Source organism: Anas acuta, chromosome 15, assembly GCF_963932015.1.
Source record: "Anas acuta chromosome 15, bAnaAcu1.1, whole genome shotgun sequence".
NCBI classification, from domain to species: Eukaryota; Metazoa; Chordata; class Aves; order Anseriformes; family Anatidae; genus Anas; species Anas acuta.
Genome location: NC_088993.1, coordinates 3,409,466 through 3,424,798, shown reverse-complemented (window position 1 = coordinate 3,424,798; position 15,333 = coordinate 3,409,466). Strand labels below are relative to the sequence as shown.

Below are 15,333 nucleotides of genomic sequence, written 5' to 3'. Positions count from 1 at the left end.
CTTTGTTCAAATCCTATTATTTCAAAGAATTCTCAGGAAGGAAAAGCATTTAAAATCGACTAACATAAACACCTTTCCACACGTTCTATACATTTCTGAGCTTAATTCATTATATTCCTTATCCTGACTTTAAAGGTGCATTTGAAAAACAAAGCAAAAGAATTATTTGCAGCAGTTCTAAGAGGAAAAGTGTCTGGACCAACCAGTCTATATACAAAAAAATGTTGGAAAGAATCAGCCAGAGGTAAAAGAAATTTAGCAAACCAACCCTAACAGGCAAAAGGGAAGTATAAGGAAACAAAATAATAAAATAAATAACCTATTTTAACTTATGGCCAGAAAAAAGAGAGATTATTTTCTAAGTAAGTTACTAACAAGTTGCTCATTGAAAACTAAAAGACATCTGACCTTGTACATATGGTCTATGTGTCTTGAGATCCAGCAACAGCAAGGTAAGTTGTGAAAGCTAATATATTTCCTTATTCATTTTGACAGCAAAACAGATTTCAATTACATTCTAAGGAAAAATAAAATAAACAGAAAAAAAAAATCAATGTACTTACAGAAAGAAGTCTCCGATCATGAAAACAATAGGCACCACTTGCATGGGGCTTCTGTGTAGTTTCCTAAGAAAAGGAAAAATTAGTTCTTACCGGGAAAGGATGATTCAAAGGAGATCACATGTTTAACCTTCAACCACTGAAGGTTTATGGTAAGCTTTAAGATTTAAAACGTTATAATTAAATATATATATATGTTATAAGGGCTTTCACAAGACAGAAATGTTGCATTCACTATCAGATCATAACAGCATTTTTATTGTAGTTCAAAGCAAAACAGCAAAATATAATTACTCATTCATAAACATCAAGAAATATTTTACTATTTATTAAATAACAGACAAATTGTGGTGGCTAACTTGAAACCTAAATCGTATGCTTGCATTATGAAGTTATCTACTAAAGTAGATATGCAATTACAATGCCATAATTCAAAATTTTCCTCAGTACAGGTTCCTGTTTTAATAGGAATACACAGCTGTGATTTACTTGTTACTTATTTTTCAGCTGTAAACTTCAAGCAATTTGCAAAAGACAAACGATCATAAAATATATAAACAGAAGGGGGCATCCAAAATATTACATGTGCACATAACTGTATATTAAAATACAGTAATATTTTATCCCATGACACCTTTTTTTTTATTATTGATAAGCAGCTGTTGACATCTAGTATTTTACTGAATTATTCATTGAATTTTAACAGTTACAGTAAGCTCAAGCATGTTTTTAACAACAGATTCACCCTAAATGCATTTTTCATTTCCATGTGCAAGTGGAAATATTTATTCCTGAAATGAATACCCTTAAATATAGAAATACCATATGTATCTGAAGTCTTCAAAGAAAATACACACCCAGGTCTATGTATTTCCAAAACAAGAAACAAATTTGATAATACTTTAAATAATTTTATTATTAAATAAATTTATTAAGTAAATTTAAATAATTTTATTCACTTCCATAAAATTCCAAATAGTAAACATATTGAATACTTTTTTCACAAAATACCGTTATTCCTTGTATGCAATTTTATTTATAAAACCTTATCACTAAATCAAACAGTCAGTAGTATCTATCCCTAATACAGTTGAGGAAAAATAAAAACAACCACCACCACCACCAGAAAGGTGCATGTTCTATAAGCATGCCAGGTAATATTGCAACTAATAGACATACTAATTAAAAACAAAAAACCTTTAGAATCTGAAAAAGTTACAATCAGCAACAAAAAACATTTGGATTTTGATCCCCTTGAAGTAGGGACAACCATTAGGATAGCACCTACCAAGAGAAGATCCAGTTCCACAACTGAGGTTTCTAGCAGTAACTGACTCACCACCAGAAATCCCTACATTAATCAACTTCAGAGCTAAAGACACAAGTTTATTTTTTGTGTATGAAATAAAGTTTGCCACACACATATAAAAATACTATACAAAAGGCAACTCACATAAGAAGGTTGCATATGCACATAAACTATACGTTAAAAGTGCCACATCTTATCCTTTCTGGGTACTGGTTTTGTGTGAGATAGGAGATATTCCCAACTACAACACAAGGTAAATTAATAAGATGGAGAGCTTCTTAAACATTTCTAAGAAGACTTATTTAAGTAATTAGCCTACATTTTCAAAAAATATTTTTGATTTAGGACCATCTTGTAATGCCATAATGAAACTCATGTTCATGGTCAACAAAACTGAACCACATAATTAAGTTTCAAGATTTCTCTAGCAGGGGTACTTCTGTTTCACAATTTGAAATCATTGTGAAAATTGTAATGCAAGCTAACACCTTTTAGACTTTATACTAACTAAAATGGTACCTCAGTGAGGTTACAGAACATTATTTTCCTTTTCTGAAAGATATGTCTTACCACACTATCCTAGCAGACTGTTTAGCAATGTGACCTTTTATTTGTTTTTAAAACATTAGATTCCCAACCCTTTGAGAATGTACTTTCTTGCTACATTGTTGGAGAAAAGAAAGATGGGCACATTTGTAAGCTTTACAGAGACTTGTAAAGATATCAGGGAAATGCTCAATTTGTATGCTACTTTGAATGAACCAGAGTAACTGTCACATGTAATACACTACACATAAGGATAGAATCATAGAATCATTAAGGTTGGAAAAGACCTTCAAGATCATCTGGTCCAACCATCACCCTACTACTACTGTCACACACTAAACCATGTCCCTAAGCACCATGTCCAACCTCTCCTTAAACATCCCCAGGGACAGTGATTCCACTACCTGCAGTGCCCCTGGGGGCTCCTGCAAATTACCCATACATTGTTATCTAACTAATCAGACAATATCTGAACAACAAGCATTATTGTTCAGTCATATTCATATGATTCTATGAAGTGATTTTCAGGATAATACAGTTGAGAAATGCTAACTGTTTTCTGGAGAAAAAAAAAATCTGCATTTTGACAAGACTCCATTACGCTTTAGACTGACATGACATACCATTAAGACTGTCCACTCAGCTAAAAGCAGCCTTGTGAGGAAACTATATCTATTTTTTTAATATTAAGATTTCTTTTCAATAACTGACATATAGCTCAGAAAAACAAGATGCAGGTTCTTGTTTTGCATTCATTTTGCACAGAAATATTGACAAAATTTTGCTTGCATGTGGTATTGCAACCTTCATAAACAGCAGAAGTAATATTCTGCAATGCTCCAGACTGCCTTTTCTGATCCACAACGGCAACATTTGTAAATAAAAAGACTTCAGTCAACTAGAAGAAATCCTACCAAGTATCTATAAGGAAGTCTAGCAAACAACATCCACTTAAAAATTGAAAAGTTGGGTTTTCAGCTGAAAATTTCATGCATATAGGCAAGTTCTGAGAACACCTTGGCTCCCTCACTACAGTCAGATCAGATAGCCCAGACAAGCAGAGCTTATTCCTGCACTTCAGGCTTTATGAAGTTACCACACCTAGGCATTTCAACAGTACTGCAGCCATTGCATTGCTTTTGCATGTAAGTAGCTCCCTTAAGCATTATATAAAAACAGGCTAGCCCGGGTCAATAAGAAAAATAAAAAGAAAAATACATAGTTACTAAGTTTGTTTTATACCTTCACAACTCCATCAAAAAGCCTATGTATGAATTAATTTAATTTGATACTTTTAATTCTCTTCCAAAATGCAATTAACAATAGCTGTTGCTTTAAGTTAAAAGTCATTCCCTTTAGATAACAGTAAAATACAACAAGCAGTGAGCTTTGCCATCATTAGACTTCTAACCATATTACTTCTATTTTGAGGCTTTTTTGTTTGGTATCAGTTTAATTTCCTGTCAGCCTTACAAGAGATTTCTAATGTTTGGGCTGTAGGATATGCTCTGATTAAAAATAATCTTCCCAATTACTGCCTGGCATGAGTCTACTGCCACATGCACTCTGCCACTGGCTTCTGAGTTTCTGTCAGCAGTAATTGTATCTGTAGCTTCTAACTGTAAATGAAAACCCAGGGGGCATATTTGGGTTCCAGTTTCCTTTGCCTAGCCATATCTTTTAATTTGCACTGTCTGTCAAACGGAGATGTTCATAGGCACTAAAAGGAAATCCTCAGAACATCAGGTTTAAAAAAAAAAAAAAAAAAAAAGGAAAGGAAAGGAAAGGAAAGGAAAGGAAAGGAAAGGAAAGGAAAGGAAAGGAAAGGAAAGGAAAGGAAAGGAAAGGAAAGGAAAGGAAAGGAAAGGAAAGGAAAGGAAAGGAAAGGAAAGGAAAGGAAAGGAAAGGAAAGGAAAGGAAAGGAAAGGAAAGGAAAGGAAAGGAAAGGAAAGGAAAGGAAAGGAAAGGAAAGGAAAGGAAAGGAAAGGAAAGGAAGGAAAGGAAAGGAAAGGAAAGGAAAGGAAAGGAAAAAAAGAAAGGTGACCAGAATATGATAAACTATATTTGATATTCATACCAGCATACTCCATGTAGATAGGGAATCCCACTACATTTTATTAGCCTTAGAACAGGTAAACTGAAAACATTTACTGAGCCTTTTAGCTGTATTTTTTTTTTTACCATTACATTTAATCATAAGTTTTGAGCAACACCTTATCATTGCTATTTTTTTGCAATATGATCATTCTAATGAGTGCTTGACAGAACAGTTTCCTATCACAGTGGAGGGGAAAAAAATGAAACCATGTTTCTCAGGCCTTGACCTATACTATAGTATGGGGGTTACCCTTTACAGTGCTGGACAGAGCTCAGGCCTGTGTCGCAGGCAACCTGTGCCATGGGTGGCCCACTCAGGCCTACGCTGCAGCTTGTCTCCAGGCTGCTTTTCAGTCCCCAGATTTCAGACCCATGTTGTCACCTAGCCTTTGTTCTAAACTAACTGCTGCTCCTGGAGACGGGGCCTGGTTCACCACTTTGCTTGTGGCCTTCAACATGTCTAGTACCTGGCTCTGCCCTCCACCTTTAGACCCAACAGCCCTGCGTGCCATGGCAGATGTCATGGACCTCACTGGGTTCCCTCAGTTCCAGCCTTCCTTCATAGGCAGCCAGGTGGCACCAGGCCCTAGGACGCCTGTGTGGAATTTACGCTGCTTAAGCCTGGCAGCAGAAGTCCAATGCAATCACAATCACCAGACTCATGATAAACTTTGGTTAAGATTCTCATTGATTCACTTTTCCTCTTAGACATGTTGCTGTTAGGAGAACTACATGATGGGAAGGCGGCTTTGGTGTTGTCAGGGAATGCCATCTGTGTGACTAGAACAGGATAGAAACAAGGTGCCCTGGGCCAATTGCCCAAAGGAAAAGCACCTTGGGAAGAACAAAGTACTAAGAGCAGACTGGACTCTGAAGTAGATACTGAAGAAACTTGAGGAGCAAAAAAACATTTGATGTAACATCAAAAGTGAAACTTTTTGTAGAAGGGTAAAGTACAGCAAAGTACATGAAACATACATTCACATATGTTTACATAGGATATACAGTGTTCTGCAAAGAATATGCTGGATGCATTCACTTTAAAAAGAAGTCTACTGTAAAGTTATGTGAAAATAACTTTCTATGAGGTTCAATATTTGGTCTGTCAAAATCAAGTAAATTTTTGTCTCAGAAGTAAAACGGCATCCAGCACATTTGGAATGCAGCCAAGAACACAGTGCATATTTTTTGCATGCAGGAATCATGAAAGTATTCTCTGCAGTAAGAAGACAAATACTGAGATTTGGTGAATGTAAGTAGGAATTTGTCCAAACAGCATATGAAACTTGACGAATGTTCTTTGCATAAACATTTTTTTAAAACCTTGAGGCCAAATGCTGGTGCTTTTTATTATGTTAATTGATTGACACTCTACTCAATACACTTGTACCCATAAATGAGGAGACAAGGTTGAAAAATGGGGACAGAACTAATTTCTATGCTGTCTTGGGCCTTTGGCAAGAATTTTTGTATTACAGCTTTGCTATCTTTCCTGACAAAAGTCCTGTAGCAGATTAGAACCAAAACATTTCAACTGAAATGCAAGCAGTTTCTCATCAGTGCAATGGACCACCATGCTTATAACCATCTTGTATTATGGAGGTTAAAATGCTAGGGATCTGTCAAAATCTTGAGTGGCAGTAGAAAGGAAATTATTTTTAAATATTATAGAATCTGCTCAGTTAGTGCTGCCCTGAGCCCTACATTAAAGTACAGCAGCATTCTACATGCTGCAATGCAGAACTGGACTCTGATACCCCTCAAACTATCTTTCCTTCTATTTCTGTATCTCATTTAATATAAAAGCATCACTTGCAAGGTACATACCCTTATAAGTGAAATTTGATCACTGAAATTGCCAGAATCTTTTAATAAACACCTACTTTCTAAAAATAGAAGGTAAGCCACTGAGTTCAAAATGGTTATTCCTGTAACTGAGGCCATACGGATATTTAAATATTTTTTCGTATCACAGCATAACTACAGTGTTAGGCATGACACTAAACAAATACAGTATGAAACAAATATTGGAAAAGGACAAATGGAATCACAATAAGGTAGGAAATGTGCATATATATATGACCAGTCAAAACTCCTACTACTTAAGTGTTTCATTTCAGATCAATTTCTCAAAAATAAATAGCATTCCATTTCCATTATTCAGATTAATGTCCCAACAACACTGAAGACATCAACTGGACTGTAGGAAAGAAAGTAAGAGGGGAAAAATCACGATGCTGTACTTCATTGATGTTACTTATCTTCAATTCCCTGTTTCATAACTCAATCCTTGGCTCATTAGAGAAGTAAAAAATTTAAATTATTTTCACTTAACCTCAGCATATTAACAGTCCTTTTTGAATAACCTCAGCCTCCCATAAAATCACAAAAACAAAAGTTAATCAATATCTTACTGCCTAAATGGTAGGCTGACTATGACTGGAATTTTCTCCAGATAGCACAGATTTCATGCAAACTGTTGCCAGTCTTCTACAAGCAACCCTCCTCAGCACAGGAAAAAAAAGTCATTATCTTTTTCACAAATTAATAGTGAAATTTTTAAAAAAGAAATAAAATTTAGAGGGTTTTAACCTTAAAAACTGTCATCTTTTTATATACTTTCCCTCTTTTCCATGCTTACATATGAAAGATTCACTCCAGTCTTAGCTTTTGATAATTATGTTTTTAGTTATTTATTTCAAATTAGGTTTAAACTGTTCTTTAAAAAAATCTAGTCAAATCATATTTTTAGAGCGGTAAATTCCCACGATGTCCTACATCAATTACCATGACTGTGTGCATACTCACTAGTCAGTAAGTGAAGTCTTTAGTGCTTCCAAGCTTTCAAGAGAAGTCAAACTGTCAGCACTTGGCCAGCCGTACCGATAGCACTGCTGTACTACTGGGCCCACAACCACCATGAACTGCTGCCAGGTACTTCTCTGACCAGAGGTTTTTATTGTGACCTAGCATTACTTAGCTCTACTGCTTTCTTGGAACACCTCTTAGTCTCATATCTTGCTACTACAGACAATGGTAAAGCGTTCCTCATCTGAAAAAGTACCAACCAAACTGACCAAAGACTAACAAATATCTTAAATGTGTTACATTATTCATGTATCAGATTTATGGAACTCACAGATCAAAAAAGGGGAAAAAAAAATCTGCAATTCTGCCAAAGACATTCAAAGATCCTTTCAATGATTTTTATGGCGGTCATTGTTTGGACAGACACTGGAGAGAGATGGGTGCAGTAAAAATGGTATGTTGAGAATTACGCATACATGACTAATTAAAAACATTGCTGCTACCATAAGGCTGCAACACCAAAAATACAGCCACATTTATCTACTCCTGGTGTGTAAACAGAGGTAAAAGATCATCTCTGTATTAAAGAACAACAAAAATTAACTTTGGAATGATTCAAGATTAATAGATAATACACATAGGGAAAAACTAATAAAGTTTCTCTGAAAATATTTTCAAAGGCAGTTCCAAAAAAAATCCCAAACCTCTCTATTTCATATATTGTTTTACTAGTGCAAGTTCCTGAACAGGTTTTTAAATGTCCTTTTAAAAGCATCTCTAAAATTATGATGCTAAGAAAGCTCTCTAAATTGTGCAAGCCTCTGTCTCTGGAAAATCATCTCCCTAGCTAATTTTAAAGACAGTGCAGAAAGTGTCAAAATCCTAGGCACCAAGTTTCTCTGTTACTATGGGCATCATGCTTACTACTTAACAAATACGAGTTTTAAAATTTTCTTCCAATTTTTTTGCTTTTCTCCTTATCCTTCTGCATTAAGAGGCTGTTCTACCAAAGCTCTTAAGCAGTTTCATGAACATCAGAAAGATCACTCACACATTTAAACATAACAATACACTTACACACCTGCTAGATTAGAAGATTATCAGAAATTCAAGTGAAGAGGGCATACAAAGAAATAATTGAAAAAGGCTGGCCAGTTACCAACTGTAACTGTAGAGGAGTCCTATAAATTACAATGGTGAGCTTTTAGCACTGAATACCCTGATACTGACAAAGACTGAAAAGTTGGAACATTATACTGTCAGAATAGGGTTTTTACATTTTTCATGTGGAAACTAATGGTTCTCTCATCACAGGTCATGAAATGAATCAGACTTGTACACCAATGTAGTTCTGAAAGAAATTTCAGATGTAGAGAAAAGAATGCTAGATTTGCTTATTTTTTAAATGAAAATTCTGACATTGTTTAAGCTTTTTAGTTGTTAAGCTAAAATTAATGTACAGAATCACAGAATCACAGAATTCTAGGTTGGAAGAGACCTCAAAATCATCGAATCCAACCTCTGACCTAACGCTAACAGTCCCACTAAACCATATCCCTAAGCTCTACATCTAAACGTCTTTTAAAGACCTCCAGGGATGGTGACTCCACCACCTCCCTGGGCAGCCTGTTCCAGTGTCTAACAACCCTTTCGGTAAAGAAGTTCTTCCTAAGATCCAACCTAAAACTCCCCTGGCGCAACTTTAGCCCATTCCCCCTCGTCCTGTCACCAGGCACGTGGGAGAACAGGCCAACCCCCACCTCACTACAGCCTCCTTTAAGGTATCTGTAGAGAGCGATAAGGTCGCGCCCTGAGCCTCCTCTTCTCCAGGCTGAACAAGCCCAGCTCCCTCAGCCGCTCCTCGTAGGACTTGTTCTCCAGGCCCCTCACCAGCTTTGTTGCCCTTCTCTGGACCCGCTCAAGCACCTCCATGTCCTTCTTGTAGCGAGGGGCCCAAAACTGAACACAGTACTCGAGGTGCGGCCTCACCAGAGCCGAGTACAGGGGGAGGATCACCTCCCTAGCCCTGCTGGTCACACTGTTTCTGATACAAGCCAGGATGCCGTTGGCCTTCTTGGCCACCTGAGCACACTGCTGGCTCATATTCAGCCGACTGTCCACCATCACTCCCAGGTCCTTCTCTGCCTGGCAGCTCTCCAACCACTCATCTCCCAGCCTGTAGCTCTGCTTGGGGTTATTGCACCCCAGGTGGAGGACCCGGCACTTGGCCTTCTTGAACTTCAAGAACAAGGAAAAGTTGTAAAGCAACAAAAAAAGCGTCTATCCAATAGCTTTGCCAATTATGATATGGCTATTCTCAGTTATTCTTACTGAAACAAGCCCAGCCATGGAGTGCCCCTATTTCCGCGGTCAGGAAGTGTAACACACAGCAGAGCCGTGACCTGCCCTAACGGCAGTTACAGAGTACAGCACTTTCCTCTGACTGAAACACGGTTCTTGCAGACAGAAATTGACATTGGGCAGGCACTCCACACTTTTTGTCCTAAAGAAAAATTGTACAAGGGAAAAATACAAGGATCCTTTTACATGCTGAATGGAGAGGGGTGGAATGGGTTGGCTGGGTTTCATCAATCTTCAGGAAAACTGGAACCTTCAGAAAAGCCAGCCTCTGCAAGGTTTGCAGGTCTGGAAAGTGTCCAGCTCTCCCACCTGATGACACAGAAACCATGACAGACCTCAGGCGCAGGAGCCAAGCAGGCTCGCTCTCCTGGATCTGTCTGTTCCCATTTCCCCCACTTGGGGCAATCCCATCCCGCTCCCTGGGCAGTGCAGTGCTGCTGCTCACCACAGGTTGACTGACGGGGGAACTTCTGGGGCTTTTACTCATTGAAGAGCAAGAATTAGGGGCCATATAACTCCTTGTTAACAGCAGCAGTCTTCCTTACAGGAACCAGTACTGTTCTAGCTTCATGTACCACAGAACAACACACCCAGTTATTTTAGCTCACTAAAATCCAGTGGTAATGAAGCTGTCATGGAATATTTCACCAGCACCAGTAAAGCATCAGCAGAAAAGGCAGAATATACCTCCTCAACTCATCCAGCTATTGCATTCTGATATAGCCTTTAATATTAATCTCACTGACCTAAAATTATTTTTGATAGCTCATTTTCATTTGGTTAAACACCATGCTATAAACTGAATAATGAAATTCTGTAATTTAGATCAGGGAAGCAAAAACCTGTATGCCTTAGAAGTTGCTTATTTCTATGAAGAGCTAATAGACCTTTTTTGTTGGTATTGCAAAATTATTTAGCCATGCATATATACAAGGAAAAAAATTATTCTTGCTCAAAGAGCATACAGAAAACAGCCTATCCTCAGTTCTTTATTAAAATCATCATTTTGTGAAAAACCTCAGGCAATTCACAGCTTCACAAGATTGAGCCTTGTCATTCCCAACAGCAGCCATATAACCAAGGATTTTGTGAGCCACAGCTACCACATCCGCAAGTATAACCTTCATTGTTCTTACTCCAAACATTGTATTTAAATGAAATTATTAAAATGCTGAATTCTTAAAAATCTTCACACAGACTGAGACTTGCATAAAAAATATGATGAGAACAGTTTTCATAAATGATCTTAATATTCCACCACCAGAACAGAGATGAAATCATATCTGTGACCCAAACGTGACATTATTGCCAGCTTAGTACTGAATTTTTCTTTCTCTTACCAGAGTAACCACAGGCTGATGTCATTTTTCATGGGAAGAAGGAACAAAAAGCACAAGTATAAATGATGCAAATGATGCAACCTATAGCCCAGGCACACGGAAATCATCTCTACAGAACCAGTTGTCCCTACATCCACTGAGAAAAAGCCACAGGTAAGCTTCACGGGTTTTCTTCTGCTTTTCTGAATACCTAACCCCACACTATTTTTTCTTTATCTGTAACCTTTCCTAGAATGCTAGGAAACTCCAAAACTGCAAGTAATGGTAACTTCTCCATCACTCATTGCATTGGGAGCTTCACGCCAGTACACTGACACATGTGAAATAAGACGACTTATCAATGAAGGGAGGTCAACGGCTTCTAAGGTTGGAATAGGAACCTGCTGGTTGCTGTGCATTTCTCACCAGTGCATTTGAGCCTGACACTTAATATTCAACCTGAACTGCAAGCTATGTACTCAAGGATAAACCTCAGTAATAATAAAGATTCACAGTCTGACAAGCTCAGAATACAAATCCTTAGTGCAGAGCTCATTTTGAATATATATATATTTTTACATCTAAAAAGAGATTAGGAATACATTTTTTAAAAAAATACAAAACAGTATTTCCCATTTGGTAAGAAAAACAATGGAACAAGAAAAAATTCTAGCCTGCAGTCAGATATTAGATATTGTTTTTAAAAAAGTATACTTTAAAAATAGCATTTTTTTTCTTTTAACAGTATAGATACACCATGTATGTAATCTTTATCTTGCTAAAGAAACATTACTCTTTATCTTGCTAAAGAGACATAGGAATACATCAAGTAATGTATACATTTTGTTTTCAAGGGCTGAATCTTTTGAGCCAGAAATCAACTGCTTCAAGCCAGAAGTGGATTTGCCCAAATTTCAGATAGTATATGTCTCGTACCTAGCATGCTGTCTGTGAAAGACTCTAAAACATTGATACGTGCTACTCAGACATTTATCCATGGTCTAAATAGTCCAATATTCAGGCATCAACAAGTGGCAGTTGCTAACATCTGTTGATAGACTCTAGATTATTTTTTATTTTCTACCCATCACATAGAGTAAGTTTCTGATTTCTACAATGAATTTAACCTCTTAATTTCTGGTCTTAATCATCTTTTATTTTGTCCTACATTACTTCACAGTAAAACATTGTTTATTTTACAATGACAGTGTAATGTCATGACCCATTTATTTTTCCCTTTCTATGTTTGTTTTGCATTACAATAAACTGGCAATTTGTTCTCATGGTGTTTTTTTTTCAACATTGTTTATGGACGTAAGAGGCAATTTAAAATCAAAGAACTCATAATTAAATGTGTATTAGTTTTTACACTGAAAATATTTTTACCAAGCGTTTGCTCCACTTAGAATCTTTTGCTTATTTTGTATTTAGCTCTGAACATCTAGATTTCTATTGCTCAAGCTACCTCTTTGAAATCATATTGCATCTAGTTTAACTACATCTCACTAAACCACCTCGTTAGTCATACTTTGATTCATTCCATTTCATTGCCTTTCACATTTAAATTACCTATTTCTTTTCCTACATCCCATACTACTCTTAAAAATGAAAAGTCTCACTTTGTGCAATGATTATACTTCAGCCTCACATAATTTCCATTATTAATGCTTTACCATTTTTCCTGTATATTTGTGTATTCCTGCAAAACTGGTCACCAAAACAACTCAAAAATTGCATTTAATCTCATCTGTTTAATTTGTATTCCTCCTACAAAAACTCAGCCAGCACTACAAGAAGTGATGTTACATAAACAAAACAATAGTTTCCCTAACCCCATAAAAAAGAAATTCTTCACAAATTTCTTGATTGAGCCTTAGAAAAAGATCGTTTCCACTGCCGAGCAATGGATTAATATTTTTCTTTAGTTAGTGCAGATATAAAAGTGCTGTAGCATGAGCTAGAGGATGTGATTGTTAAAAGAATTGTAAAAATGCATGGTTGTCAGAATTTCTCTCTATGCTGATTCAAAACAAGAGTACCTGAACAACCGTTACTGCTAAAATCTTGGCTGGATTAAGCAAATTCACCCAATGTGTCTTCAACTTTTTATATGGAATGGAATTTTAAAGGAATTAAAATGGAATGGAATAGAATGGAATTTTCCCAAGTCAAATAAGAAATGGCTCAAGATGTTGCTATGGAAACCATTCATTCTGAAATCATCAGACGCAGGTTGTTGGATAAAAAGGTTGTCTAAATTAAACATGTCAACTTGAAGATTCATCCATTTTTTTCTTACCTTGTAAAATATTTTTGAAATTCTTTGGATTTTTTTATTATTGTTTTTAACAAAAGATCTAGGATACTAAACAAAAACTTCAGTTTTTTCTTTGTTACTCAAAACTATAGCATAATAGTTTGTAGCTCAAAGAACACATACATGAAGGAATGATACAAGTCTCACAACTACTAACTGATCTTTAAAAGATAAAAATATATGAAAACAACTTTTGGAGAAGTGATAAAATGTCTGTGTTGTTTGAATATCAGATTATCAGAGCTCTTCTGGGTATCACTGGATATTACCCATCATAATTGAGATACCTTTGAATAATTCAATGCTTTAACTTACTTCAGCAATTCTGTTGAAGAGAAGCAGTAAATTAACATTTATGATAGGCCATAGGATAAATCCATATAATGAATATTTTGATGTACTTTACCTGTCTTACATTTGCTCTTGAGATATTAAGATGGTATTAAGTAAACACTTTGAGACAACTTGCTATCCCACTTTTCATAAAGATGCCTCAATTTATATAATTACTTTATTTGATTTACTGTTGCATCCTTACTCAGGTTACATATTCTGCTAATATACTAACAAACTAATTTCATGGTAGAAGTCATTTTTTTAAATCAAGCTATCCTTTTTGTTGCAAATGGAATGTTATGTGTTTCCTTGGAATCAAAACACCCTTTTCATGATACAAGAGCAGTGTACTTCATTTTTTTCCCCATTTTATGTGGCATGCTGAAGCAAAACAGAGATGATGTGCCATTATTCAAGCAGAAGAAAAACAGAAGAACTGCACTAACAAGCATCAGAAATGAATAAAGGCATATGAAATTATATGAAAACTGCATTTAAAATACGCCCTCATTTTTCAAATATTAGTTCAGAAGGCCTGCACACAAGTGATTATAAGCTTTACACTAAGATGACAAGATTGGGATATAATTTTGGAACAAAAATAAACAACACTGAAGAAAAGCTGATCTCAGATTTTCTTATTCTGCTACTTACTGGTGAAAAGTTAAAAAGAAACTACATCCTCATGAAGGGAATTCACATCTTTGGTAAGAAACATACATTTGGTCAGAAACATGAAGAAACAACACATTAGTCTGTATTCTTTTAACAAACAATTTCTGTTGATTAGCAAATAGTATACTGATATCATCTGAAACGTTTACACGGCTACTCTCCAGACTCATAAAAGGTGGCACAGATAAACAGGGGTAAAGATATAAGAAAAAATGAAAACAATTTCTGAAAATTCTGAGAAGATAAACTTTATACAGGTTTTCAATAAGAGTAATAGTCTTTGTGAATGGAAGTTCTGTCTCATGCGATTTAAATATATTTTTATCAATCTTCCAAATAAAGTCACAAGTCCTTGTGGCACACTGTACTATGTGTGTACAGAGCTCACTCTGCTTCTGAGAGTTGTCTTCAGTACTCACTACTCCTTGTTCTAATTCTCTACTTGATAATCAGGTTTCAATTTTTCTTCCATGCTATTACTTATTCCTTTTATCCTTCTTGTCATAGTACAAAACCTCTGTATCAGAACACAGTTCTTTTCCTAATCTCGCTGTGTTTTTGCTGAGATGTCAGAAAATTTGCAAACAAAAATAAAATAAAAGCCTTAGAACAGTCAAACCAGATGGTCTGATTGGGAAGCTGTCTCTAAAAAAGCAGATTTTAACAGAAGCTGTTTGCCAACCAAATGGAATAAGATAGTCTACTGCTTCTTGTTGATTTAAGGTCTGTGACACACTGCAGCTGTCACAATGAAGGGCAGACAAAAACTGCAGTTTAACAACTAGAAAAATACGTTAAAACATAAAAGTTTTATAAATATTCACTTGGTACCTGCCTTCTTTTACATGCCTCCATATTGCAAAGGTATTTCTCTTCCCTCCTCACCCTTTAGAGATAGATGAAGTTTAACATACTGACTGGTACTTAACGACCACATTTTGTCAGTTTTTGTGCTGAATGGCATCTTGTTTCTCCCATTGACTTCCACAGCACTATTCACAATGT

General features: G+C 36.0%; 1 protein-coding gene across 13 annotated transcripts in view; it reads right to left on the bottom strand.

Annotated features, from left to right (window-relative positions):
• Nucleotides 1-15,333, bottom strand: part of RBFOX1 (RNA binding fox-1 homolog 1) — an 881,332-nt gene that overhangs the window by 752,713 nt on the left and 113,286 nt on the right. For 11 of the 13 annotated variants that reach the window (XM_068698951.1, XM_068698955.1, XM_068698956.1 and 8 more), the window contains exon 2: nt 564-626. In XM_068698951.1, coding sequence (XP_068555052.1) covers nt 564-626 — 63 coding nt within the window. Of the gene's footprint in view, nt 1-563; nt 627-15,333 lie in introns of those variants that run through there. The other 2 variants (XM_068698964.1, XM_068698959.1) reach the window with 2 other exon arrangements.